The 25447-nt window shown below is 43.7% G+C and overlaps 1 protein-coding gene across 1 annotated transcript in view; it reads left to right on the top strand.

The window, feature by feature from the left end:
• Positions 1 to 25447, top strand: part of LOC311237631 (ATP-dependent 6-phosphofructokinase, platelet type-like) — a 65162-nt gene that overhangs the window by 7323 nt on the left and 32392 nt on the right. The window contains exons 3-12 of the mRNA XM_084325575.1: positions 1453 to 1533; positions 3006 to 3195; positions 3852 to 4017; positions 5634 to 5678; positions 8741 to 8849; positions 10701 to 10796; positions 13005 to 13097; positions 15935 to 16060; positions 22708 to 22772; positions 23403 to 23472. Coding sequence (XP_084181701.1) covers positions 1453 to 1533; positions 3006 to 3195; positions 3852 to 4017; positions 5634 to 5678; positions 8741 to 8849; positions 10701 to 10796; positions 13005 to 13097; positions 15935 to 16060; positions 22708 to 22772; positions 23403 to 23472 — 1041 coding nt within the window. The remainder of the gene's footprint in view (positions 1 to 1452; positions 1534 to 3005; positions 3196 to 3851; positions 4018 to 5633; positions 5679 to 8740; positions 8850 to 10700; positions 10797 to 13004; positions 13098 to 15934; positions 16061 to 22707; positions 22773 to 23402; positions 23473 to 25447) is intronic.

Raw genomic sequence — 25447 nt, 5'->3', positions numbered from 1 at the left:
TTCCACCACGCTTACAGAAACAGTAAACCAAAGAATGTGCTTTGGTCAGCATAATTAATCATTGCAATAATGATGAATCACAATCGGGCTCAAACTTCTTCCTGGAACTACTTCTTGACAGCGACAGAGAGTCTCCCTGAGCTGGAACTACTTCAGAGGTGATCGCTGTCACTTCATAAAGTCGTTCCGGGGAAAACTACGATGCCCGCATTCAAGGAAACAGTGAATTATACTGACCAAAGCAAAACAGTACGGCTCTGTGACTGGGAAAACAATGGAGTTCTTCTATGACTTGTGGATGTGAGCTATACTCTGGTTTTGGCTGGATGGACCAGACTTGTTGGTAGTAGAAACGCATGGTTGGTTCTGGCCTTTTGGTTTACACCCGTCCTCATCCTTTAAAGCCCACTGACAGTATGTCAGAGAACAGTGAGGTTCTGCACAGTGGCAGAGAACGCTGTTCTATGATCTTATGAGACTATGCAGTCTGCTCTCTGATCCCCTCAGGCAGCTGTGTAGTTCTCTCTCTCTCTCTCTCTCTCTCTCTCTCTCTCTCTCTCTGCTGTTGTTAGTTATGTAACTGACATGAGGCTTTAGCTAGGGATGGGTACCGAATTCAGTACTTTTGAGGTACCGAACCGAAACACGTCGGTACTACCGAGTATCGAATCAAGTGAGATACCGAGAGAATTTTTAATTTAAACTTTTTTCTTTTCATGTCAACGTTCACACGCACAATATATGCTTACCTAGGATTTGACTTGATTCAACAACAAAGCAGTCGGAGCAATGGCAAGCCGAAAACTGTCGAAATTGTAGTTATTTGAAGTTTGGATTATTTTTTTTCACGACTCAGGTAGGTAAATTACATTTCTTGAGACTAAAGTACCGAAAAAAGGTACCGTTGGGTACCGGTATCGGTTCAAATGTGAAAGGTACCCATCCCTAGCTTTAGCAGATGCCTCCCCTTCCATGCAGGTACAGCACTAGCCTGTGTGTGTACGTGTGTGTGTGTACGTGTGTGTGTGTACGTGCGTGTGTGCAAACTGTGCATGACCACTCGCTCACAACTCCGCAGTGTAAGCTGATAAGGCAAAGCCTGAAATGGTTGCGTGTCATTTTTACGTGGGTGGTGAGGTGGTGGTGGTGGTGGTGGTGAGGGGGCGTGGGGGGTTGCAATTTGATGTGCTGCTTGTTCAATAACTTTTTAATACCATGTGATTCTAGAACAAACTGACTCAGTGATGCATGATCGCCATCTTCCCTTTGGAGTGTGTCTGTCTCGTAATGCTGTGTCGTCACCACCAGCACAACCTGTCCATAGCTGACAGGAAACACACCTGGGCCCGAGCTGTACCCCGAGCAACAGAGTTCTTCTGGAAAGGTCTATAGTGCAAATGGAAAGCGTTTATTTTCTGTGTACAACAAGCCTGTATTTTGTTTGTTTTCCAGGGTTATCAAGGTATGGTGGATGGCGGAGACGACAACATAAAGGAAGCGACGTGGGAAAGTGTCTCCAGCATGTTGCAAGTAGTGAGTAAACAACGAGAAGGAAGGAAGCAAAGCACACACTAACCATAACCACACACACACTAACCATAACCACACACACACTAACCATAACCACACACACACTAACCACACACTAACCATAACCACACACACACTAACCATAACCACACACACACTAACCACACACTAACCATAACCACACACACACTAACCATAACCACACACTAGGGCTGTCCCCGACTAAGGATTTGGATGGTCGACTATGATTGGCCAAAATTTGCCGTTGGTCGACTAAAAAAAATTATAAAAAAATATACGTTTTTTATCATTCCATTTGGGCTGTGGGGGGTGCTTAATGTCTGAAGGAGTCTACTGAAGGCTTCTTGTCCTCTGCAAAAGCATGCAATTGGTCCACTGATGGATACATCTTGATATTTGTCTAGTCTGTGTGTTCATTAGATGGGTGAAATCCTCTTTCACTGCCTCTGTGCCTGTTTTCGTAGGCAGTTAGCCTCTGGTATGTGTGCCATTGGCGTTAGCCACGCTTCTAGGCCTTTTCTTTTGGAAATAATGATAAAAAAAATATTCTTTTATAATTATAATTTATATATATTTTTTTGACTAAGAGGTTGGCAGTCGACTACGGCTCCTTTCGACCGATTAGTCGACTAATCGACTAATAGGGGTCAGCCCTACCACACACACTAACCATAACCACACACACACACACACTAACCACACACTAACCATAACCACACACTAACCATAAACACACACTAACTAGATAACCCTGCCTAGATGCTTATAGTAAGTCTTTAGAATAAAGGGCCTTTGGGGGTGGGCAAGGCGCTCACCACGAATACTGGAGACTGGGCCCGAACAGGTACGCCTCCCTGTTCGAGCCCAGCGCTCCACATTGCTTTCAGTTTAGCTGGTCGTCCGCACTAATACACATTGGCAGTATTAGGGGGAGGGAAACTGATGGGTGGGGATCGGGCATTGTGGACAGCGACTCCTACAGGTCGGTTGGTGCGCCTGCGCAGTAGAATCAGGAAGCGACGGGGGCGGGGCCCCTCCAAAGCGCAGACCCCTGACGCTGAAAAATCGAGCCGCGCAGGTGATAAGATGCGACTGCTGTTACCTCGAGTATCGGAGGGGACTCGTGCTATGTATGACTTAGTCCACATTGCAGCCGGCTTGTGGGAGGCAAGAAACAGCGTTCGTGACAGGGGAGGGTTGAATTGGATGATACGAAAATTGGGATGGGAAAGAAATAGAAAATGGGAGAAAAAGTGGATAAAAAAAAAAAAGAATAAAGGGCCTTTGGGTAAAAGAAGGAATACCATACAATATTTATTATTTATTAAAATAATTTTTGCAGAGAATAAAAGTGACTTAAAAGTGATTCTCAGTAAGATAATTTTTCAACATCTTTCAATGAATGTTTTCTTTTTTTCATTTTCTCATTTGAATACGTGCGTTGCCGTTACAAGGGCGGCACGGTCATCGGCAGCGCCCGGTGCAAGGAGTTCCGCAGCCACGAGGGGCGCCTGAAGGCAGCGCACAACCTGGTGCAGCGCGGCATCACCAACCTCTGCGTGATCGGCGGAGACGGCAGCCTGACGGGAGCCAACCTCTTCAGGGAGGAGTGGAGCGGACTGTTGGGGGAGCTGGTGGAACAAGGTGATGATAATAATAATAATAATTCATTACATTTATATAGCACTTTTCTCAGACTCAAAGCGCTTTACAACGTAGGGTTAGGGAAATTACCTCCTTCACCACCACTGGTAGCACCCAACCTTGGGCTACGCAGGCTCAATGGCTGCCATACACTGGCACCCGGCACACATCACACTACTACACAGTGGCTGAACGGCTCAGGAGACCGGGTTTAGATATCAGCCAATTAAGGCGGCTGGGTGGCGCATCGAACTTAATTCACCAACGCGAGAGACACTGGTATCGAATCCGGCTGTCAGCGTTGCCTCCGGCTTGGGCCGGCCGTCATACTGGCTCAATTGGCAGAGTCAGCGGGGAGGGAAGCCGGTGGGGTGGTAATCTGGTCGTTGTAAACAGCGACTCCTACAGGTCGGTCAGGGCGCCTGCACAGCCAAGGACAGGAGATGGTGAGGGTAATTAAGGGGAAGGGATGATTAGGTGGCCTTGATGTCAGAGACCTGATTGGGAATTTGTCCAGGAACGTCGGGGAATCGAGGGACAAGCACATCGTTCTCAAACACCTCGCCTAACGGTTGACCGATATGGGTTTTTAAATGACCGATATTTTGTCTGTCTACTGAGCGCGGCCCTACCTCCAAACTCTTGGTCTTCGACAGGTTTGATTGACGCTGATGCCGTCCAGAAGTACTCGGCCCTTCACATCGTGGGGATGGTGGGCTCCATCGATAACGACTTCTGCGGCACCGACATGACCATCGGGACGGACTCGGCGCTCCACAGAATCATCGAGGTGGTGGACGCCATCATGACCACTGCACAGAGGTGAGGAGGACAAATAACCGTGTTGCCTGCTAAACAGGCCAGGGCTGATGTGCCGCCTATCACACCAAGCTTTCAATAAGGAACGAGTAGGTTAACTGGAGGAGCGTCCTGGTGGTTCAACACGCTAAGGAATACACCATTTAATCACAACTTACTGGGTTCCAATCTGGCCCTTAACCTTTTTACAAGTTCAAGTGCAGTTTATTGTCCTCCTCTCTTTACAGGTTATGCAAAAAGCAGAATGACATATAGTACCCCTGGAGCCATAGTGCAATGCATAAAAACGGTAATTTACAAACAAAGAAAACAATAAAAATGCAATTTATTTAAAGGAGCCTTTCAAAGCACCCAAGGATGCCGTACAGGGTTAAAAACAAATACAATTGCACACAGTAAAAACACAATATTACAGAGTTACACATATGGGGAGCAGTTATAATAAACTTAAAATTAAAGTGAATATGCCAGAATGAACAGATGTGTTTTGAGACGGGAAACAAAGGTGGGGAGGTTGTATAATAAAAACAGCACAGTACATTAAAACATCAACAGTAGTTAAAAACTGCAGACTTATCATCAAAGAGTGCTACAGTACTGAGCTGCTTATATAATCCTGTCAGATGGGACAGTTCAGGAGACGAACAGCCTGTGGGGAAAAAGTGGTTTCTGAACCTGGTGGTTCTTGCTTTGATGCTCCTCAGCCTTCTTCCAGAAGGTAGTGATAGACCCTGGAAGAGGAGTCCTTCATGATGTCGCGGGCCTTACTTTTACACCTTTCTGTGTAAATGTCCTTGATGTCAGAGGAACCGTTCCAGTGCCAAACAGTGATTGCAGCGTGTCAGAATGGACTCTATGGTGCATCTGTAGAACCTAGTGAGGATAGATGTAACCAGACCCAGCTCTCTTTAGCCTGTGATTAAAGATGCATAAAGATAACGTATGAAAAGCGGCACCATTGTGGAATGTAACAGTTCCTGTCTCCTACTGTAAGTGGGCGGGACTTTTACACGGGCGATATCGCCAATACTGAGATTACTGGACACGTCTCAAACAAACCCTCTTTTCGCTGGATCATCAAAAGAGTCAGTTTAGTCAAAACATTTTCACAACACTCAACTTGTAAAATACGGTTCAATACTTACCTCGGTTCCTATGGTAAAGAAAAAATCTCTATATCTATCTGCCCTCTGGGTTTGATTGCTCTGGTCTCCTAAGGTGGGAAGGCCATAAGCCAGCCAATGACACGCTTTGTGTAAGTCACGTGGAACATTACAGGAAGTGAGAACACATTTACTTGACCTTTGAAAGGTCTCTGATGTCATCCCCCTACTTCCTCCTCCACAGTTCCTGTCATTCCTCAATGTGTCTTGCAATGAAGCAGAAATGGCCCAAAACACTATCTTTATAAATAGATTGAAATAGAAATGAATAATGTAACTCGATTCTCCTGTCAATCTAATGAAATGCCAGACCACGGTATAATCATCGTAATGATATTTTTATAAAGCTCAATTGTTGTACCATCTCATGTGTCTTTTGAACTCCATTAAGCAGGTGCTAGTTATACACAAATAAAATGTGGTCTAATCTTGGTGTTTTCTGTTATTTTCTTTCAGTCACCAGAGGACATTTGTGTTGGAGGTCATGGGCAGACACTGTGGGTAAGAGTCTCCCTCTAACCCTGAACCTAACCAGACACTGTGGGTAAGAGTCTCCCTCTAACCCTGAACCTAACCAGACACTGTGGGTAAGAATCTCCCTCTAACCCTGAACCTAACCAGACACTGTGGGTAAGAATCTCCCTCTAACCCTGAACCTAACCAGACACTGGGGGTAAGAGTCTCCCTCTAACCCTGAACCTAACCAGACACTGTGGGTAAGAATCTCCCTCTAACCCTGAACCTAACCAGACACTGTGGGTAAGAATCTCCCTCTAACCCTGAACCTAACCAGACACTGTGGGTAAGAGTCTCCCTCTAACCCTGAACCTAACCAGACACTGGGTAAGAGTCTCCCTCTAACCCTGAACCTAACCAGACACTGTGGGTAAGAGTCTCCCTCTAACCCTGAACCTAACCAGACACTGTGGGTAAGAGTCTCCCTCTAACCCTGAACCTAACCTGACACTGTGGGTAAGAGTCTCCCTCTAACCCTGAACCTAACCAGACACTGGGGGTAAGAGTCTCCCTCTAACCCTGAACCTAACCAGACACTGGGGGTAAGAGTCTCCCTCTAACCCTGAACCTAACCAGACACTGGGGGTAAGAGTCTCCCTCTAACCCTGAACCTAACCAGACACTGGGGGTAAGAGTCTCCCTCTAACCCTGAACCTAACCAGACACTGGGGGTAAGAGTCTCCCTCTAACCCTGAACCTAACCAGACACTGTGGGTAAGAGTCTCCATCTAACCCTGAACCTAACCAGACACTGGGGGTAAGAGTCTCCCTCTAACCCTGAACCTAACCAGACACTGGGGGTAAGAGTCTCCCTCTAACCCTGAACCTAACCAGACACTGGGGGTAAGAGTCTCCCTCTAACCCTGAACCTAACCAGACACTGTGGGTAAGAGTCTCCCTCTAACCCTGTACCTAACCAGACACTGTGGGTAAGAGTCTCCATCTAACCCTGAACCTAACCAGACACTGTGGGTAAGAGTCTCCCTCTAACCCTGAACCTAACCAGACACTGGGGGTAAGAGTCTCCCTCTAACCCTGAACCTAACCAGACACTGTGGGTACTGCCCCCGAAGCCTGTTTTTGGGATTCAAACTTCGTCAGGGTTTTTCGAATGAACGTTCGAACCTTCGTTTTTAATAAAAAATAATAAAAATTGTATCCTCCAACTAAATCCTCAATTTGAATAAAGTATTTTTTTTTATTAAATCAACTTTCTTTAATGAATATAACTCATCAGTTTCGTCAACATAAATAATCCAATAAGGGCACGGTTGGTACGAAAGTGATTGGTGACGTCTTGATGGAGCGCCGAGTGCCAAGTGGATGCAGATAGGCTACATCATTTATGATTAGTGATGCACGATATATCGGCCGCCGATATAATATCGGCCGATATGGCCGTTTTTTTACACATCGGTATCGGTCCGATATCAAGATAGGGCCGATATTAAAAATTATATATATTATAATTTTTTTGAACTTTTTTTTTCTTTTACATGTTTTGCCCTTAAATTGTTTCAAAATATCTGTCATTTCTGAAAATAAGTTACAAAAGTAAAAAATAAAATAAATAAATGCATTTGGGAAAAGAGCTCTTTATTTGATTATCATAAAAAAAGTGTTTTCTATACAGAGATATCGGCATCGGTAAATATCGGTATCGGCCAGAACAGCAATATTAATATCGGTTATCGGTATCGGCCACAATTTTCACATTGGTGCATCACTATTTATGATCAATGTTTTATTAAAATGTTTACTATACTATACTATACTATACTATACTATACTATAATAGTATAATATTAGTGTAGCCTAATCGTTATCTGCAACTGTGTAGAAAAACCCCATTGGTTTAAACAGAATGAATAGACACAGGAAAAAAAGATTAAAAAAAATAATATATATATATATATATATTTTTTAATATACAATTTGAATGTTGATTTAGAATTTGAATGCCAACGTAATGAACGAATGTTCAAACGTTTGGGCTCAGCCCTAGTAAGAGGACATCTAACCCTGAACCTAACCAGACACTGGGTAAGAGTCTCCCTCTAACCCTGAACCTAACCAGACACTGGGTAAGAGTCTCCATCTAACCCTGAACCTAACCAGACACTGTGGGTAAGAGTCTCCCTCTAACCCTGAACCTAACCAGACACTGGGGGTAAGAGTCTCCCTCTAACCCTGAACCTAACCAGACACTGGGTAAGAGTCTCCCTCTAACCCTGAACCTAACCAGACACTGGGGGTAAGAGTCTCCCTCTAACCCTGAACCTAACCAGACACTGGGGGTAAGAGTCTCCCTCTAACCCTGAACCTAACCAGACACTGGGTAAGAGTCTCCCTCTAACCCTGAACCTAACCAGACACTGGGTAAGAGTCTCCATCTAACCCTGAACCTGAGGACACCTAACCCTAACCCGACACTGGGGGTAAAGGCCAAGTTAGACTTCAGTGTGGGCTGTTGCGGCTCCTTTCTCCATGACACCGTGACCATCATTTACCTACATGTTGTCGGCATCGCCCGATGCGTAGTTAAATGTTTGGCCAGCTGCATGTAGGCCTCGCCGGTCGGTAGACTTCTTGGCTTTGGGAACTAGTGGCGCAACCCTCTGCCGATTTGACCCAGATGTTTACTGTAATTCGGCCTTAGTTTTCCGGGACCTTCACTTTTCTCCTACTGTTTCATCAACTACAGGTCAACGACTCCATTAGATACATGTTTTAGTTTGCATGGAAAAAAATATTGAGGTTTAATTACCTTTTTGAGGGATATGTATATTTTAGGCATAATATGGATTTACTGTGTATGCAAGTTCGCTATGTATGCATAATTTTTTTCATGTTGTGTGTGTGTGTCTGTGTGTGTGTGTCTGTGTGTCTGTGTCTGTGTCTGTGTCTGTGTCTGTGTGTGTGTGTGTGTCTGTGTGTCTGTGTGTCTGTGTCTGTGTGTGTGTGTGTGTGTGTGTGTGTGTGTGTCTGTGTGTCTGTGTGTCTGTGTCTGTGTCTGTGTGTGTGTGTGTGTGTGTCTGTGTGCCCAGCTACCTGGCCTTGGTGAGCGCCCTGGCCTGCGGGGCAGACTGGGTGCTGATCCCAGAGATGCCCCCTGAGGACGGCTGGGAGGACAAGATGTGTCAAAAACTGTCTGCGGTAACGTGACCTCACTTCCTGTCCGCAGAACGAACCCAGTGACCCTTAGAGCGGTCACGCTGTGTGTATATATACATATATATATATATATATATATATATTAGGGATGTCCGATATTATCGGCCGATATCGGCATTAAAATGTGATATCGGAAAATATCGGTATCGGTTTTCAATTTTTTTCTTTTTTTTTTACATTTCTATAACCTTTATTTACCCAGGCAAGCAAGTAAGAACAAATTCTGATTGTATTTATTGTCAAAAGTATGCATAATGTTGTGTTAATTCCACAACAAGAGATATGCAATGTTAATTACCTGAAATTATAAAAAGAATTGGGGGGGGAAAACCCTGCATATATCAGTATCGGTTGATATTGGTATCGGAAATTAAGAGTTGGACAATATCGGTATAGGTAAAAAAGCCAATATCGAGCATCCCTAATATATATACATACACTGTTTCCTTGGTAATAAATAAATGTGCCTCCTCCTCTTCCTCTACAGTCTGCTGTTAAGTCCGTTTTATTGCTAGATTTCAGGAAGAGAGGGCTTTTAGGACCCGATAACTTTTACGAAAGGTCTTCACAGTATTACATTATTTAGTTTGACTCAATATATTTAGTTTTTACTGTTCAGTTTTACCATCAGTCAGTTTTATAACCCGATTTCAGGCAGAGAGAGACCCTTTTTGCGACGTTTTTAGTGCAAAGTTGACTGGTCCTAGGCGGCTGGGTAGCGCAGTGGACTAAGCACTCGCCTACTAAGACTCTGGGATCGAATCCAGCTGTCGGCGGTACCTCCGGCTTGGTCAGTCGTCCCTACTAACACAATTGGCAGTGTTAGCGGGTGGGAAGCCGGTGGGGTGTGTGTCCTGGTCGTTGCAAACAGCGACTCCTACTGGTCGGTCGGGGCGCCTGTTCAGCAGGGAGGGGATCTGGGGGAAATAGTGTGAACCTCCGCACACGTTACGTTCCCCCAGTGAAACTCCTCGCTGTCAGGTAAAAAAAATAAAAGCGGCTGGTGACTCTACATGTATCGGAGGAGGCATGTGGTAGTTCTACACCCTCCCCCAGGCCGACAGTGGGGCAATGTGCGCAACAACCAGGAAGGGAATTGGCATAACGACAAAATTGGGATGGGTGAAAAATACAGCCCAAAAATAAATAGAATAGAATGGTCTTACTCCTCCTATGGTGCATTCTGCTGTGGCAACCTGCCTGTCCTTCTGTGGTGCAGACCCGCTCCAGGGGCACGAGGCTGAACATAATCATAGTCGCCGAAGGCGCCATCGACAAGCACGGAAAACCCATTACCTCTAGCATTGTGAAGGAAGTGAGTACCCGAGCGTCCGCAAGGAAGAAGGGAAACCAGAAGCACGGAGGTCTGACCGCTTGAAACCACAGTCCGCTGAGCTCCACAAGAGCAGAGTTAAGCTGTCTCACGTGTGCCGAGGTTATCGGCTCCAACGTTAGCGGTCGACCGATATATTGGGCCGTATTTACAATAACGATATCGGCCCACCGACATTACCCTCTTTCGTGGGCTCTTGTAGGATTTTAAGGCAATTTTTTTTATCAAAATAAAGAAAGTAGAGATCACAAGGATGCCGTTGATACCAATTACTTCATGCTAGTCTACCAGGAAAGTGGCTAAATGGGGATATTTCACAGATATTTAGAAGGGGAAAAAGCCATCGGCAGCAATGAGGCCTCATTAGGAAACATCTCTGCTCTCTGTGTATACTGTAGATTCTGGCTTCTCACGGTCCGACCCCTGTGCTTTTGAAAGCCCATGTCAAATCCCTTGTTTCAGTTTTTCTGTCATGTCGTCTCTCCCACCACCCACTGTAGAACCGGGCAGGGATGAAAAGGCTGAATATCATAATAGTAGCCGAGGGGGCGATTGATCGTAACAACAAGACAATAACCACTGACTATGTAATGAATGTAAGTACGGTGTCTCTTCTGGAGTGTGGCGAGGGGTTCCCCTCTGTAAAAAAGCACTGCTTGGACTTTGTTATGACCTCCTACTGTACTGCCCTTGGCGTGGCTTTTGACTCTGTCGCTGCTGTGGTGTCTTCTGGAATGCTCTGTCAGACGGGTTTGGTGAGGCAGCTTCCTCCTGTACTACTGTACTATAACTGTACTTTACTGCCTGCTTTCACCTTTTGGCTTCGTTTGATACCAAGCAACCCGACACCCCTAACTACACATGGCACGCAGACCTTTGTAAATACAAATGTATTTTACTTGTAACTTTAAGTGCTTGCAGCTTTACAAAGACAAAGGAGTAGAAGGTATTTTCTGTAAAAGCATTACGAACATGTATTTTAAATAGTATCACTTTATAGATATCTGCCCTTACAGTGCACTGTTTTTCTTCTGTTTTTAACTCAAACACACTGCATACAGCCTTTAGTCTATCTTATGCCTGGATATCTCTGTTTATTTTAGCCAGTTTTTTTTTACTAGCTTGAAATCTAATGTGATTTACAAGTGCAACCTAAACCCCCTCCACCCCCACACACACTAACATGACCGAAAAATAGGAATGGTTTGCACGTGCTTTGCTGTTTCCCTTTCTCATAAGCTATGTCCCCCCCCCCCCCTGTGTGTGTGTGTGTGTGTGTGTGTGTGTGTGTGTGTGTGTGTGTGTGTGTGTGTGTGTGTGTGTGTGTGTGTGTGTGTGTGTGTGTGTGTGTGTGTGTGTGTGTGTGTGTGTGTGTGTGTGTGTGTGTGTGTGTGTGTGTGTGTGTGTGTGTGTGTGTGTGGGGTAGCCTATTTTATTTAATTTGTCAATAATCTATGCATTACAATGGCATGCCAACATTACAATAACTTCAAGACATGGTCTACATTTAGCAACATCCCCCAAATCATTAACTGCATGAGAATCATCTCACTTAGAAGTATATTAAGATTCAGATTTAATTTAGTATCCCATGTCATCCCATGTTTTCCATACTGAAAATATATTTTAGTATTTTTAGTATATATAGTATATATATAGTACAAGTGTGTTAAAAGTATATTTCTCTATATGTACGTTTCTGAGAGTATACTTGCAATGTATTTTTGGTACTACTTATGTAATAATTCAAAGCACATATTTAGTATGATAGTTATTCCTATGTTGTAAAGTGTAATCTAAAAAAAATAAACTGACATGTTTACCACACTTAAGTTGTACTTTAGTAAACTCATTAAACGTGTACTATTTGGGTAAGCAAAAGTAACCAAAAATACATCAAATATATAATTTCATATTAAAGCTTAATTATTAAAGCTTAAATCTTAAGCACATCATTTAAAGGGGAACTCCAACATTTTGGGAAATTAGCTTATTTAACATCTTCCCTGGAGTTAGACAAGAAGATACATACCTTTTTTGTCTCTGTGCGTGCATTTTAGCTTTGGGAATAGACGCTCCGTTAGCATAGCTTAGCTTCATCACTGGAAGTGAGGCAGGACAGTAGCCTTACAGTGCCTTACAGTGTATTGCAAGGTCTGACATTGACCAAATTTGATATGCATGACCTTGGTGGGCTCTAGGTCAACTCCTGAAAAGGGGGTCAATGTCAGACCTTGCAATCAAAAGTTAGGGGGCGCACTGAAATTATGGCAAGGGTTATTAGCCCCCTAACTTTTGATTGCAAAGTCTGACATTGACCCCCTTTTCAGGAGTTGACCTAGAGCCCACCAAGGTCATGCATATCAAGTTTGGTCAATGTCAGACCTTGCAATACACTGTAAGGCACTGTAAGGCTACTGTCCTGCCTCACTTCCAGTGATGAAGCTAAGCTATGCTAACGGAGCGTCTATTCCCAAAGCTAAAATGCACGCACAGAGACAAAAAAGGTATGTATCTTCTTGTCTAACTCCAGGGAAGATGTTAAATAAGCTAATTTCCCAAAATGTTGGAGTTCCCCTTTAACACACGGAGTACAACTTAAGTGCTAAATTTAACACAATTTAACACAACTTAATTAGTATAATTATTTTATATTTCCGAATACATAAAAAGTATACAAAGTTATACTTTCAGAAAATATACGTACATAAGTATCCTTTTTTTCTTGACTTAGGATATCTCATTTCTGAAATGACAACAAAAATATATGGCTGTTTTGCTAAGAGCTATGGTTTCCCTGCCAGCTTGTCGTCAAATGCCTGGGTTTCGACACTCGCGTGACCATCCTGGGACACGTCCAGAGAGGGGGGACCCCTTCTGCCTTCGACCGCATCCTGGTAGGTAACATTCTACCAGCCGGGTACCTTTCTAAATGCTGTACTCCATTCATTATTTGGATGGTTTGTTTAAAGTGTAGAATCTCTAATGTGGTCAAACAGCACCCTCTAGGCAGAGCCCCACTTGGTATTATGGTACACTTTTCTTTACATGTTTTGTTTTGATCTGAGGTGTGGCCAGCAATAGCAACCCCTCCTCCCCGTCCCCACTCCACTCCACTCCAACCCACACATCAGGCCAAAACTCAAATGTAAACAAAAATGCAATACCAAGTGGTTGCTATTGGTCGCTGTTGGCTGATGGCATTACGGTACATACCGGTTGTCTACCTTTAAGTTAACTTCCACTTCAATATTCCATGGTGAGTTTTATTTTCAAGCCATCCATCATTTTGTAAACATCTTTTTTAATCACAAACACATTGTAGGGATGGGCATTTTAAAGAAAAATCTAGATCAATTGATCGCATGCTATACTCAAGTGATCGTGTATTACTCGTAAAGAAAAAATAAATAAAAATAAAATATTTTTGAAACCGGTATATATTTTTTTTTACTTAATTGTGTTCGTTCGCGTATATGTTTAAGGAAACCAACAAACGGTTATTTGTGAAACAAATATGTAAAAAAAAATTAATACAAAAATAATAATCTTTTTTTCATAAAAATTATTAATAATTTAAGATCGTTTTTTCTCATAGCTGCGAGAAATCGATTAATCTATTACTCACGCCCACCCCTAACACATTGTCATATCTATTAGTGTTTGTCCATTTATCCTCGACTGCCTTGCTTACCTACATTTGACAGTTGTGCATCAATGAATGAATGAATGGTTTATTTCCAAAAATATAAAATAATCAAAAGATAACAATGAAAAGTAGGGATGCTCCGATATCGGTATCGGTATCGGCCGCCGATATCAGTAAAATAGCTGGATTGGGTATTGGTAAAAAATATATATATCTGATTTATTTATTTATTTTTATTTATTTTTTAAATAATAAATAAAATAAGAAATAACCATTCAGTACATTTATATCTGTGTTAATTTGTTACATTTAGTTTCACTAAGTTAGGAAAGTAATGTTTTAAGTCAAGCCTGATGTTGCCTTGCACAAAATAATGTAAATGGCTTATTGTACAAGCATTAGGCTACTTTATATTCCCGCTCCTCCCGGGCACCGTGTCCTTGAGCGAGACACTTAACCCCTAATTGCTCCCGATGTGCAGGTTGGCACCAGGTTGCATTGTTTCCTCCGCCGTCGGTGTGAGAATGTGTGAGTGAATGGGTCAAATGTGAGGAACAAATTGTAAAGCACTTTGGATAAAAGCTGCTATATAAATGCAGCCATTTACCATTTACTGTCCATCCCGTATATTTAGAAATCAAAAGGTATAGGCTTCAAATAGTTAGTTGAAGACTTACACAAATACTTACAAGTGGACATGTTTAGGATTAGTGTTGGCCTACTCTGTATTATACTACATACTCCAACAATCAAACTGTCAGTCAGTTGTTTAGTGTCTCCCTGTCTAATCCTGTGTGTATGCCGTGTATCAGAGCGGTCTGAAGAGGAAGCGGTTGGCATTAGGTATTGGGTCAAGCACATTAACAGATTTATACAGAGGCACGTGCTGCTGGAGGGCAGGTGGGAGGATCTGGGGCACAAAGCCTCTCCAGTTTCATTACCGTCCCGTGATGAGGACGTGGAGACATAGTCTCCGAATGCCATGTGAAGCATGCTGTTGGCATACATTTGGAAATGCACACGCATGCCATTGTTGTCACCTTTTAGATAGGCTGGTAAAGATATGCCTCCTAAAGTGTCTAAACGGAAGTACAGGAAGTACAGGCTACATACAGGCTTTCCGGTTTCGACAAAACAATTATAGAAACGTGTGAAGTGCACAATATTTCCTCGTTTAAGCCACTGCAACGGCTTTGCCTGAAGAATTTACTACATGACCGGGACGTTCTAGCTTGTTTGCCGACAGGAATTCGGGGGAAAGTTTGGTCCGTTCGGAGGCAGCTTCCAGGGGAAGTACATACCACCGGAAATTCTACCCCACAGACACTTTCGGCCGTAGTTCTTTACCAGGCTTTATCTCACGGAGGAGATAAAACTGGGAACGAGGTTACCTTTTAGATAACGCTGTGGTAGTTCTAATGCAACAAACCTGTTGTGGTAATGTCACTCGAGAGAATCCTCCTCCAACTCCCCTCATGCTCCAGATTCCAGAGCAAGATTTAGAAAAATAAGCACTTTTAGCCGATGTACGTTTCTTCGTAACCAAATATGTTGTAATTTTGCAACTGGGGGCCTCACAGGGTACTTTTAGCCCACATAAAAAAGACATGAGCAACTTCAGAGGGTGGGACCTATAAACACATTTACTATCCAATAGCATTGCGAGGCTGAACAACAGGACCCATTGACTATGTACATGTGCTTAGAACATTTTAAATAAAAGCTAAAAGTGATGTTGTAATTTTGCATCAGTTCCCCTTTAAGGTTAGGCATGTATCGGATGGGGCTAGGGGTTAACCCTTTCACGACCACACTACAGAAGGCTAACCCTTTCCCTACCACACTACAGATGGTTAACCCTTTCCCTACCACCCTACAGAAGGTTAACCCTTTCTCTACCACACTACAGAAGGTTAACCCGTTCACTACCACACGACATAAGGTTAACCCTTTCCCTACCACACTACACAAGGTTAAGGAATGTCAACGGAAGGAGCTTTGTGTGCCTTTGTGTTATATGGGTCTGGAGGAGACACTTGATGACTATTACTATGAGACATAATTGTGATGTGTGTGTGTGTGCAGGCCAGTCGTATGGGTGTAGAGGCGGTCCTGGCTCTCCTGGAGACCACGGCCAACACGCCGGCCTGCGTGGTGTCTCTGTGTGGCAACCAGTCGGTGCGTCTGCCCCTCATGGAGTGTGTTCAGATGGTAGGTACTGCTGCAGAGTGGGCTGGACACAGGCCAAGGCTCTCATTACACACACGCACGCGCACACACACACACACACACACACACACACACACACACACACACACACACACACACACACCACACACACACACACACACACACACACACACACACACACGCACACACATTAAGAGCTGTCCCCGAAGCCTGTTTTGGGGCTTCAAACTTCGTCAGGGTTTTTCGAACGGATGTTGAATAAAAAAATATATATATACAAAAAATAAGCTTTATATATATAAATAAATATCCTCAAACTAAATCCTCAATTTTAATAAAGTGATTAATCTGATTAAATTAGTCTTTTTCTTTTATTAAATCAACTTTCTTTAATGAATATAACTAATCAGTTTTAATACTATAATATTAGTGTAGCCTAATCTTTATCTGCAACTGTGAAGAAAACCCCCATTGGTTTAAACAGAATAAAAAATAATTAAATGTCTTTTTATTAAAAATTTAAAAAATTCGAATGCTGATTTAGAATTCGAATGCCAACGTAATGAACGAAGGTCCGAACGTTTGGGCTCAGCCCTAACACACACACAACAATACAACCTTGCAAGCACTCTACCATACACAAACACACACATACAAGCCTCTCCCACGAACACACACACACCAGGATTTCCAGTCTACGTCTCCTGAAAGATTTCAAAATCCCGGATAAATGGGAGAAATTCCAGTCAAATATGATCTGAGTTTATTGAGCTTACAAATAATTGCTAGGCTATATAAAAAGAAACAGCAACATCAAGGAATGTCGATTTATAAAATCCTTGTTGAAAAGTAGGCTACTTTTTCGAATACATTATATTCCAAGGACTAGCTTAGCCATGACGTTGTTGACGGAAGACTCCGACTGTTGCCTGTTGGTGTTGACTCAAGTTGAGACCCTCCGAAGATATAATATGTATATCCGTTTTGTAGGGCTGTCCCCGACTAAGGATTTGGATGGTCGACTAGGATTGGCCAAAACTTGCTGTTAGTCGACTATTGGTCGACTTAAAAAAAAAAAATATATATATATATATATATAATATTTTTACATTTAAAAATTTTTATCATTCCATTTGGGCTGTGGGGGGTGCTTAATGTCTGAAGGAGTCGACTGAAGGCTTGTTGTCCTCTGCAAAAGCATGCAATTTGGTCCACTGATGGATACATCTTGATATTTGTCTAGTCTAGTGTGTTCATTAGATGGGTGAAATCCTCTTTCAGTGCCTCTGTGCCTGTTTTCTTAGGCAGTTAGCCTCTGGTATGCGTGCCATTAGCGTTAGCCACGCTTCTAGGCCTCTTTTCTTTTGGAAAGAATAAAAAATAAAAAATATATATATATATTTTTTTTATTATATTTGACTAAGAGGTTGGCCAGTCGACTACGGCTCCTTTAGACCGATTAGTCGACTAATCGATTAATAGGGGTCAGCCCTACCGTTTTGTATAAGTGAATGTAGAGAACATGAGAGGTGCCTCTCCGCTGTCCAGTTCAGCACCACGGACGGCACAGAGCCCCGGCTCTGCTGTGTACTGAGACGGAGAGGAGACAGAAACAGTTCAGCACCATGGACAGCACCGAGCCACAGCTCTGCTGTGTACTGAGACAGAGAGGAGACAGAAACAGTTCAGCACCACGGACAGCACCGAGCCACAGCTCTGCTGTGTACTGAGACGGAGAGGAGACAGAAACAGTTCAGCACCACGGACAGCACCGAGCCACAGCTCTGCTGTGTACTGAGACGGAGAGGAGACAGAAACAGTTCAGCACCACGGACAGCACCGAGCCACAGCTCTGCTGTGTACTGAGACAGAGAGGAGACAGAAACAGTTCAGCACCACGGACAGCACCGAGCCCCAGCTCTGCTGTGTACTGAGATGGAGAGGAGACAGAAACAGTTCAGCACCACGGACAGCACCGAGCCACGGCTCTGCTGTGTACTGAGATGGAGAGGAGACAGAAACAGTTCAGCACCACGGACAGCACCGAGCCCCAGCTCTGCTGTGTACTGAGACGGAGAGGAGACAGAAACAGTTCAGCACCACGGACAGCACCGAGCCCCAGCTCTGCTGTGTACTGAGATGGAGAGGAGACAGAAACAGTTCAGCACCACGGACAGCACCGAGCCCCAGCTCTGCTGTGTACTGAGATGGAGAGGAGACAGAAACAGTTCAGCACCACGGACAGCACCGAGCCCCAGCTCTGCTGTGTACTGAGATGGAGAGGAGACAGAAACAGTTCAGCACCACGGACAGCACCGAGCCCCAGCTCTGCTGTGTACTGAGATGGAGAGGAGACAGAAACAGTTCAGCACCATGGACAGCACCGAGCCCCAGCTCTGCTGTGTACTGAGATGGAGAGGAGACAGAAACAGTTCAGCACCACGGACAGCACCGAGCCACAGCTCTGCTGTGTACTGAGACAGAGAGGAGACAGAAACAGTTCAGCACCACGGACAGCACCGAGCCACAGCTCTGCTGTGTACTGAGACAGAGAGGAGACAGAAACAGTCGGCACGTCCGTGAAGCTCTGAGAGCGACGGCCTAGTGGCAGGCAACATAAATGACCACAAGGTGGCGCGATACAACGTAAGGAGGACAGTGACAGAGGCCAAACGGCGCTACAAGGATAAAATTGAACTCCAGTTTGAACAGGCTGACTCTAGAGCTATGTGGCAGGGGCTCAAAACGATGACAGACTACAAAGGCGCCTCCCTCAAACTGAACAGTGACATCTCCTTAGCAAATGACCTCAATACCTTCTATGCAAGGTTTGATGCTGGTAATAACAACACCAGCCCACAAGCCACGGCAATGGGGGGGGGGGGGGGGGGGGGGGGGGTCTGCTGCTGATGGAGACTCAGTGTTCAGGGTAACAGAGCATGAGGTGAGGCGGACCTTTAAAAAAGTGAATATCAGGAAGGCAGCAGGTCCGGACGGCATCCCCGGCCGCGTCCTAAAAGTCTGTGCCGACCAACTGGCCCCAGTATTCACTGACATATTTAACCTGTCCTTAGAACAGGCTGTCATCCCCACCTGTCTGAAGAAGTCCACCATTATCCCTGTACCCAAAAAATCCAAGCCTGCTTGCCTCAACGACTACCGCCCTGTAGCTCTCACCTCCATAGCCATGAAGTGCTTTGAGAAGCTAGTGAAGGGCTACATCTGCTCCTCCCTCCCCATCAACATGGACCCCCTGCAATTTGCATACCGCCCAACAGGTCCACGGAGGACGCCATAGCCCATGTGCTGCACACAGCAGCATCACATCTGGACAAGAGGCAGGGGAACTATGTGAGAATGCTATTCATCGACTACAGCTCGGCATTCAATACCATAGTCCCCTCCATACTCATAGCCAAGCTCAGGGACCTGGGCTTGAACTATGACCTCTGCCAGTGGGTCTTGAACTTCCTGACGGGCAGACCCCAGGTGGTGAGAGCAGGCAACTGCACCTCCTCATCCATCACCCCTCAACATAGGGGCCCCCCAGGGCTGTGTTCTGAGTCCCCTCCTCTACTCCCTGTACACACACGACTGTGTGGCTCAGCGGAGTAGCAATACAATCATCAAATTTGCTGACGACACAGTGGTGGTGGGCCTGATCTCTGCCAACGACGAGAGGGCCTACCTGGAAGAGGTCAAGGTCCTGGCGGGATGGTGCCAGGAAAACAGCCTCTCCCTGAACGTCAGCAAAACAAAGGAGATTATTGTGGACTTCAGGAGGTCGGGGGTCAAGGACTACAGCCCCCTCAGCATCGACGGGGGCACCGGTTGAGAGAGTCAACAGCTTTAAGTACCTCGGAGCCTACATATCCGAGGACTTGACATGGACCACACACATTGACAGTGTTGTGAAGAAGGCACGACAACGGCCTCTACTTCCTCAGGCGCCTAAGGAAGTTCCAAGTCAGTCAAAAGATCCTTAAGAACTTCTACTCATGTACAATAGAGAGCATCCTGACTGGCAACATCACCTCCTGGTTTGGGAATAGCACTGCACAAGACCGAAGCAGACTACAAAGAGTGACACGTTCAGCCGAACGCACAATTGGAGGGGGGCTCCCCACCCTCCAGAACATTTACAACAAGCGTTGCAGGGGCAAGGCTAAGAGAATCATTAAAGACTCCAGTCACCCGAACAACTGCCTCTTTGAACTGCTGCGGTCAGGCAAGCGATACCGGAGTCTCAAGGCGAGCACAGAAAGACTCAGAAGAAGCTTCTATCCCCAGGCCATCAGGCTGCTAAACGAACAATGAACACTACACAACAACAACCATCAAACGCACATAGCACACACATCCACACGCACACACTCACTTTAAACAAACACACTGTAGCACCCACTCCACACACTTGTTAGCACACACACCACTTTAAACAAACACACTGTAGCACCCACTCCCCACACTTTATATTTATTGATGAAGGATTGCACTACAACTCGTACACCTTACTGTAAATTGTACCTAAATTGTACCTCATCCCATTTCTGCTTTGCACTATATAGTACTGTACATTAGTACACTGCATAGTATTGTATATTATATGGTAACTCAGTTACGTCTATTCTGCATCGAACATTGTACATATGTCTATACTGAACACTGTGACCTCATTTTCTACTTCTAAATTACATGCTATACTATGTTATTTGATACTATCTTGTCTAGCACAGTCTCTGGAGCGTAACAGTAAGAAGCATTTTGTATGAAAGTATTCTGTACTTCTGTATGACAACTATTAAAGAAACTTGAAACACACTGGAGAGAGGGCGGTCAAGCAGGCTATCTTTAGGAATTATAATGACCGGAGAGATTTAAATATGTGGGACATCAACGGATTTCCCCAGTCATTTATTTTTTTGAAATGGCCAGATAATGGAAACTCTGACACACCTTGCATGCACTCTATTACGCAATCCCCCCCCCACACACACAGGCCTGCACACACTCCCAAGTACACACAAACACACACAGCATGCAAACACCCTATTACACAATCTCCCACACACACACACAGGCCTGCACACACTCCCACATACACACAAAGACACACAACATTGCAAGCACTCTATTACACAATCTCCCCCCCCCCCCCCCACACACACACAGATTGCAGACAATTTACAATAAATCGATCAACTATTCAATACTATTAAGTAGGGATGCTCGATATTGGCTTTTTTACCGATACCGATATTCCGATATTGTCCAAAAACTGAATAATTTCAGGTAACTAATAATGTCACTGGATATATATATATAACAAATATTGTTATTTTTTTATTTTTTTATTAAACCGATACCGATATTTTCCGATATCACATTTTACTGCCGATATCGGCCGATAATATCGGTCGGTCCGATAATATCGGACATCCCTACTATTAATACATACATAAATACAGTAGTAATTCATTTTAATATGATACAATAGGGTTAGAGAGAAAAGCTAAAGAAAAGACTCATAATATACGGTAATTGCTTTGATATCTACTCCCAGCTTCCACATACACACACGTATACACACACACACACACACACACACACACACACACACACACACACACACACAGACAGAGTGACTCAGCAGTGTGCAGCAGACTCGGAGGAAATGAGCAGGAAGAGGGAAAGTGGCCGTGAAATGCTAATGATCCCCACTGGACAGAAGGCAGCACTCGTGTTGAGAGCGAGGGCCGTATTGTTGTGTGAGTGGGTTCATGATTATCCTCCTGACCGCTTTTGGCAAAGCACTCCGACAACCAGCTTTCAGTGTAAAACCCATCCTTAGTTGCACTCAAAACACAGACACTTTACTGTTAGGAGAGCCTCTTGTCGTCGGCACACAAGAGTTAATAATAATATAATAACTTTATTTGTATAGCACCTTTCATACAAACAATTGCAGCTCAAAGTGCTTCACAACAGAAAAAAAGACGGGCATGAAATGAGCACATAAAGTGCAGACATATAAAATCACAGTTTTTCACATTAGGATCTAACATCCAGGCCACCTTGTTATACTGACATATGACAACATCATCCTGGCCAAACGTGGGCCCTCCTTTGTGTCGGGCCTTTGCGTCGATTCTCTTTCGATTTTAAAATTTAAATAGCGAAAAAAGCTTTTGACACAAGAATTCTGGTCATAATACAAGTTGTTAACGTCGTTGAGAATACTTTTTTTTTATTATTAGCAGATAACCTTCCATTGGTTTTCATTTTGAATTGAGTGGAAATGTATCCATGCCAAGCCTACTAAGTATGCATACAGTATATTTATAGTGTGTGTATATTATAATCTCATGATTAGATTTGTATTCTTGGCGTCACAATTCCATTAAAAATCTATTCTCGATTCATCACGTCCATAGATTTGATTCTAGATTTATTTTCCCAATTGACTGCGGCAGACAGTTTAATAGGTCTCAAAAGAAAAAGATTTGCAAAAGAAAATAATTTCTAAATCTTTTATTTTTATTTTTGGAATTTGTGAATCGACTTTGAATCGGTAGAACATAGAATTGCGATTCTAATGTGACTCGATTTCCCCCCCCCCCCACACCCCTACTAGCCCTAAAGTATTAAACTGTTCCTTTGTCCCCCAGACTCAGGAGGTCCAGAAGGCCATGGATGAGAAGAAGTTTGAAGAAGCGGTCAAGCTTCGTGGCAGGTATGATTGACAGTCATGGGTGACCAATCAGAGACCCTGAAGCGTTCTCTTTCTTGTAGGAAGATGAAGACATTTGACACCTGTGTAACATAGTGTGTCCTACGGATAGGCAGATGGAATGGGAAAGTATTTCCATTCACTCAACCTTTATTTCATTGTGGGGAATACAGTGAGGTGTGATGCCCGAGATCGCATAAAGCAAACTCATATTTATAAAAACAATACAATAACAGAAAAAAACAAGAAAAAAATTGTAGCCATAGTAAAGGTGCTATAGATTTTTATGTAGAGTAATCATTAAACAAATAATACATCCACATAAATGAAAAGTATTGCTTTTCCCCAAAAATATGAATTTATAATAAAATTTTATTTGGCAGGTCTAAAATGAATGTTGCGTGCTTGTATCGCCTCCCTACTTCCCCTTTACCCACGTGGAATGCACCTGATTGGATAAATGCCTCGCTGGTGCTCTAGTGTGACATCTAGTGGTTGAATGTTATATCTATAGCACCTTTAACTGTGGCAATTGGGGCAGAAAAAATACAGGCTTCAGTTTTGATGCTGCACGCTGTATATCGCCAGGTGTTCTGTATGTCAACCATTGACTCTGTTATGTGTTTTATGCAGGAGTTTTGAAAACAACCTGAGGACGTATAAACTGCTGTCTCATCATAAACCAGAGTCTGAATTACAGAGTGTAAGTCACCTGCACCTGATGACGCTGGTCTGCCCCCTGTGGACCGGTCACTCACTCACACACACACACACGCCGAACCAGACATGTTTATTTCTTGATGGTTACAGTGACAATTGTGGTGGAAAATAGCCGAAGCTAATAACTTACTCAGTCAAAAGAGACCTGGTTAATACGATCTATTAACTCAATCAAAGTATCAATACAAAATAGTCAGAGTCAGGCTGGATGACTGACTCTCAACCCAGTGTTTAGCTATAGGACACCAGGGAAGAGAGAGCGCCCCCTACCAGGGCTTCAACATCTTTATACCTACAAAACTGATAGGGGTGGGGGCCATAGGTATATAGGGGTGTCATGACATTTTGGGGAAAGGTGGGGGAGGGTTTGTTGGGGTTAACAATGGGGGTTAGGAAGGAAAGATGGGTGAGGGAGATCAAAGAGAGGTAGGGGAAGGCAGTCGTATCTTCCACCAAATCCCTGACATATCTGCAGTGCAGAAAGTTCTTAGCTTTTCCAGAATGTTCCTAAATTAGATTAAACACTTGGGACATTGAATAGGGCTGGGCAATATGCCAAAAATATCATATCACCATATTTTCCTTAGTTTTGATGGTGTAACGGTGTAATATGTGTGACTGTATAGTTTTCACCTCCCAGCCCTAATGTTTAATATTCAATTTTTCCTCTTTTTTTTGCACAATATCTGCCAAATAAGGACTTGGAAAGACTCAGGAACTGCAGACAGTAGTAGGCAATAGTAGTGTAACGCTACGTAACCGGCTTGGCAACTATATTCAGAGATCAGGTTGACGAGCACACTGTCAATGAACCCTGGAAGTCACGGGTTGAAACACAGAACTCAAACCTTTACTGGTTCTTACTAACCCCTTTCACACGTATCCCATTATACCACACACCACCAACTTGCGCATGATATAATAATAATAATAGGCTATATGTTCTATGTACAATTAAAATAATGTGCAACGTGAGACGCAAAAAAAATTATCAGTTGTCTCATGGAAAGAACAAAGGCTGACCACATAATATAATAATAGGCTACATGTTTTATGTCTAATTAAAATAATATGCAATGTGACAACGCAAAAACGACCAACCCGCGGGAACATTCCTTAGTCTAGAATCCATATTGCGACATAATGCCATGAGTTCTCTGTGAAAAGGGGCTGCTGATTCTTATTGATTCTTCTACAGATGCATAATGTTCATTCATCCATTCAAACCTTTATTTATTCTCAAAGACAACTGAGGTCACCCTCATTTTCAATGTCGTCGAGACTTTACAGACATTTCAATGCACACATTTCTACAATATAACAATAATACATATGAATAACTATCTATATAGCACTTTTCACACATGGACCCAGTCCAGAGTGCCCCAGAGCAATTGGTATAAATGAACATAGGCATAAAATCACCACATAATTGACAGAATAAAAAACAATGCATAAATTGCAGACACAAGAATAGGTATAAAAGACAATATTTGTAGACATGTCCGTGTCTAGATGCTGGTCAAATAAAATTAGCTTTTACTAGTGTCTTTACATCTAAATGTAATACGGACGGTGTCATGTCGGTATAATACAGTAGGTCCATTTCATCTGCATGTCCACAGCCGTATGAACGTTAAGTCCCTCTGGAATGTGTCGTCCCTGTAATAGTAAGACTCTGCCTGTCCCTAGCAGTCAGTGTGTTGTGGGTTTTAGATCCACAGTGTGGTTATCGGGTAACACCCCCCCACCCTACCCTATACCCTACCCTCTCGAGAGGCTCTCTCCCCCCACTGCAATTGTCTCCAGAGGAGGTAACTGTGACTGGAGTCCAGCAAAGTGTATAGCCAGCATGGTACTGTGTGGAGTTAGCCGTAGGGTTTGTCTCTCTCTCTCTCTCTCTCTCTCTCTCTCTCTCTCTCTCTCTCTCTCTCTCTCTCTCTCTCTCTCTCTCTCTC

This window comes from Notolepis coatsorum, assembly GCF_963971535.1.
Source record: "Notolepis coatsorum genome assembly, chromosome: 12".
Classification (NCBI taxonomy): Eukaryota; Metazoa; Chordata; class Actinopteri; order Aulopiformes; family Paralepididae; genus Notolepis; species Notolepis coatsorum.
Note: the sequence above shows the minus strand (reverse complement) of the source record. Positions and strands in the feature narration are given on the sequence as shown.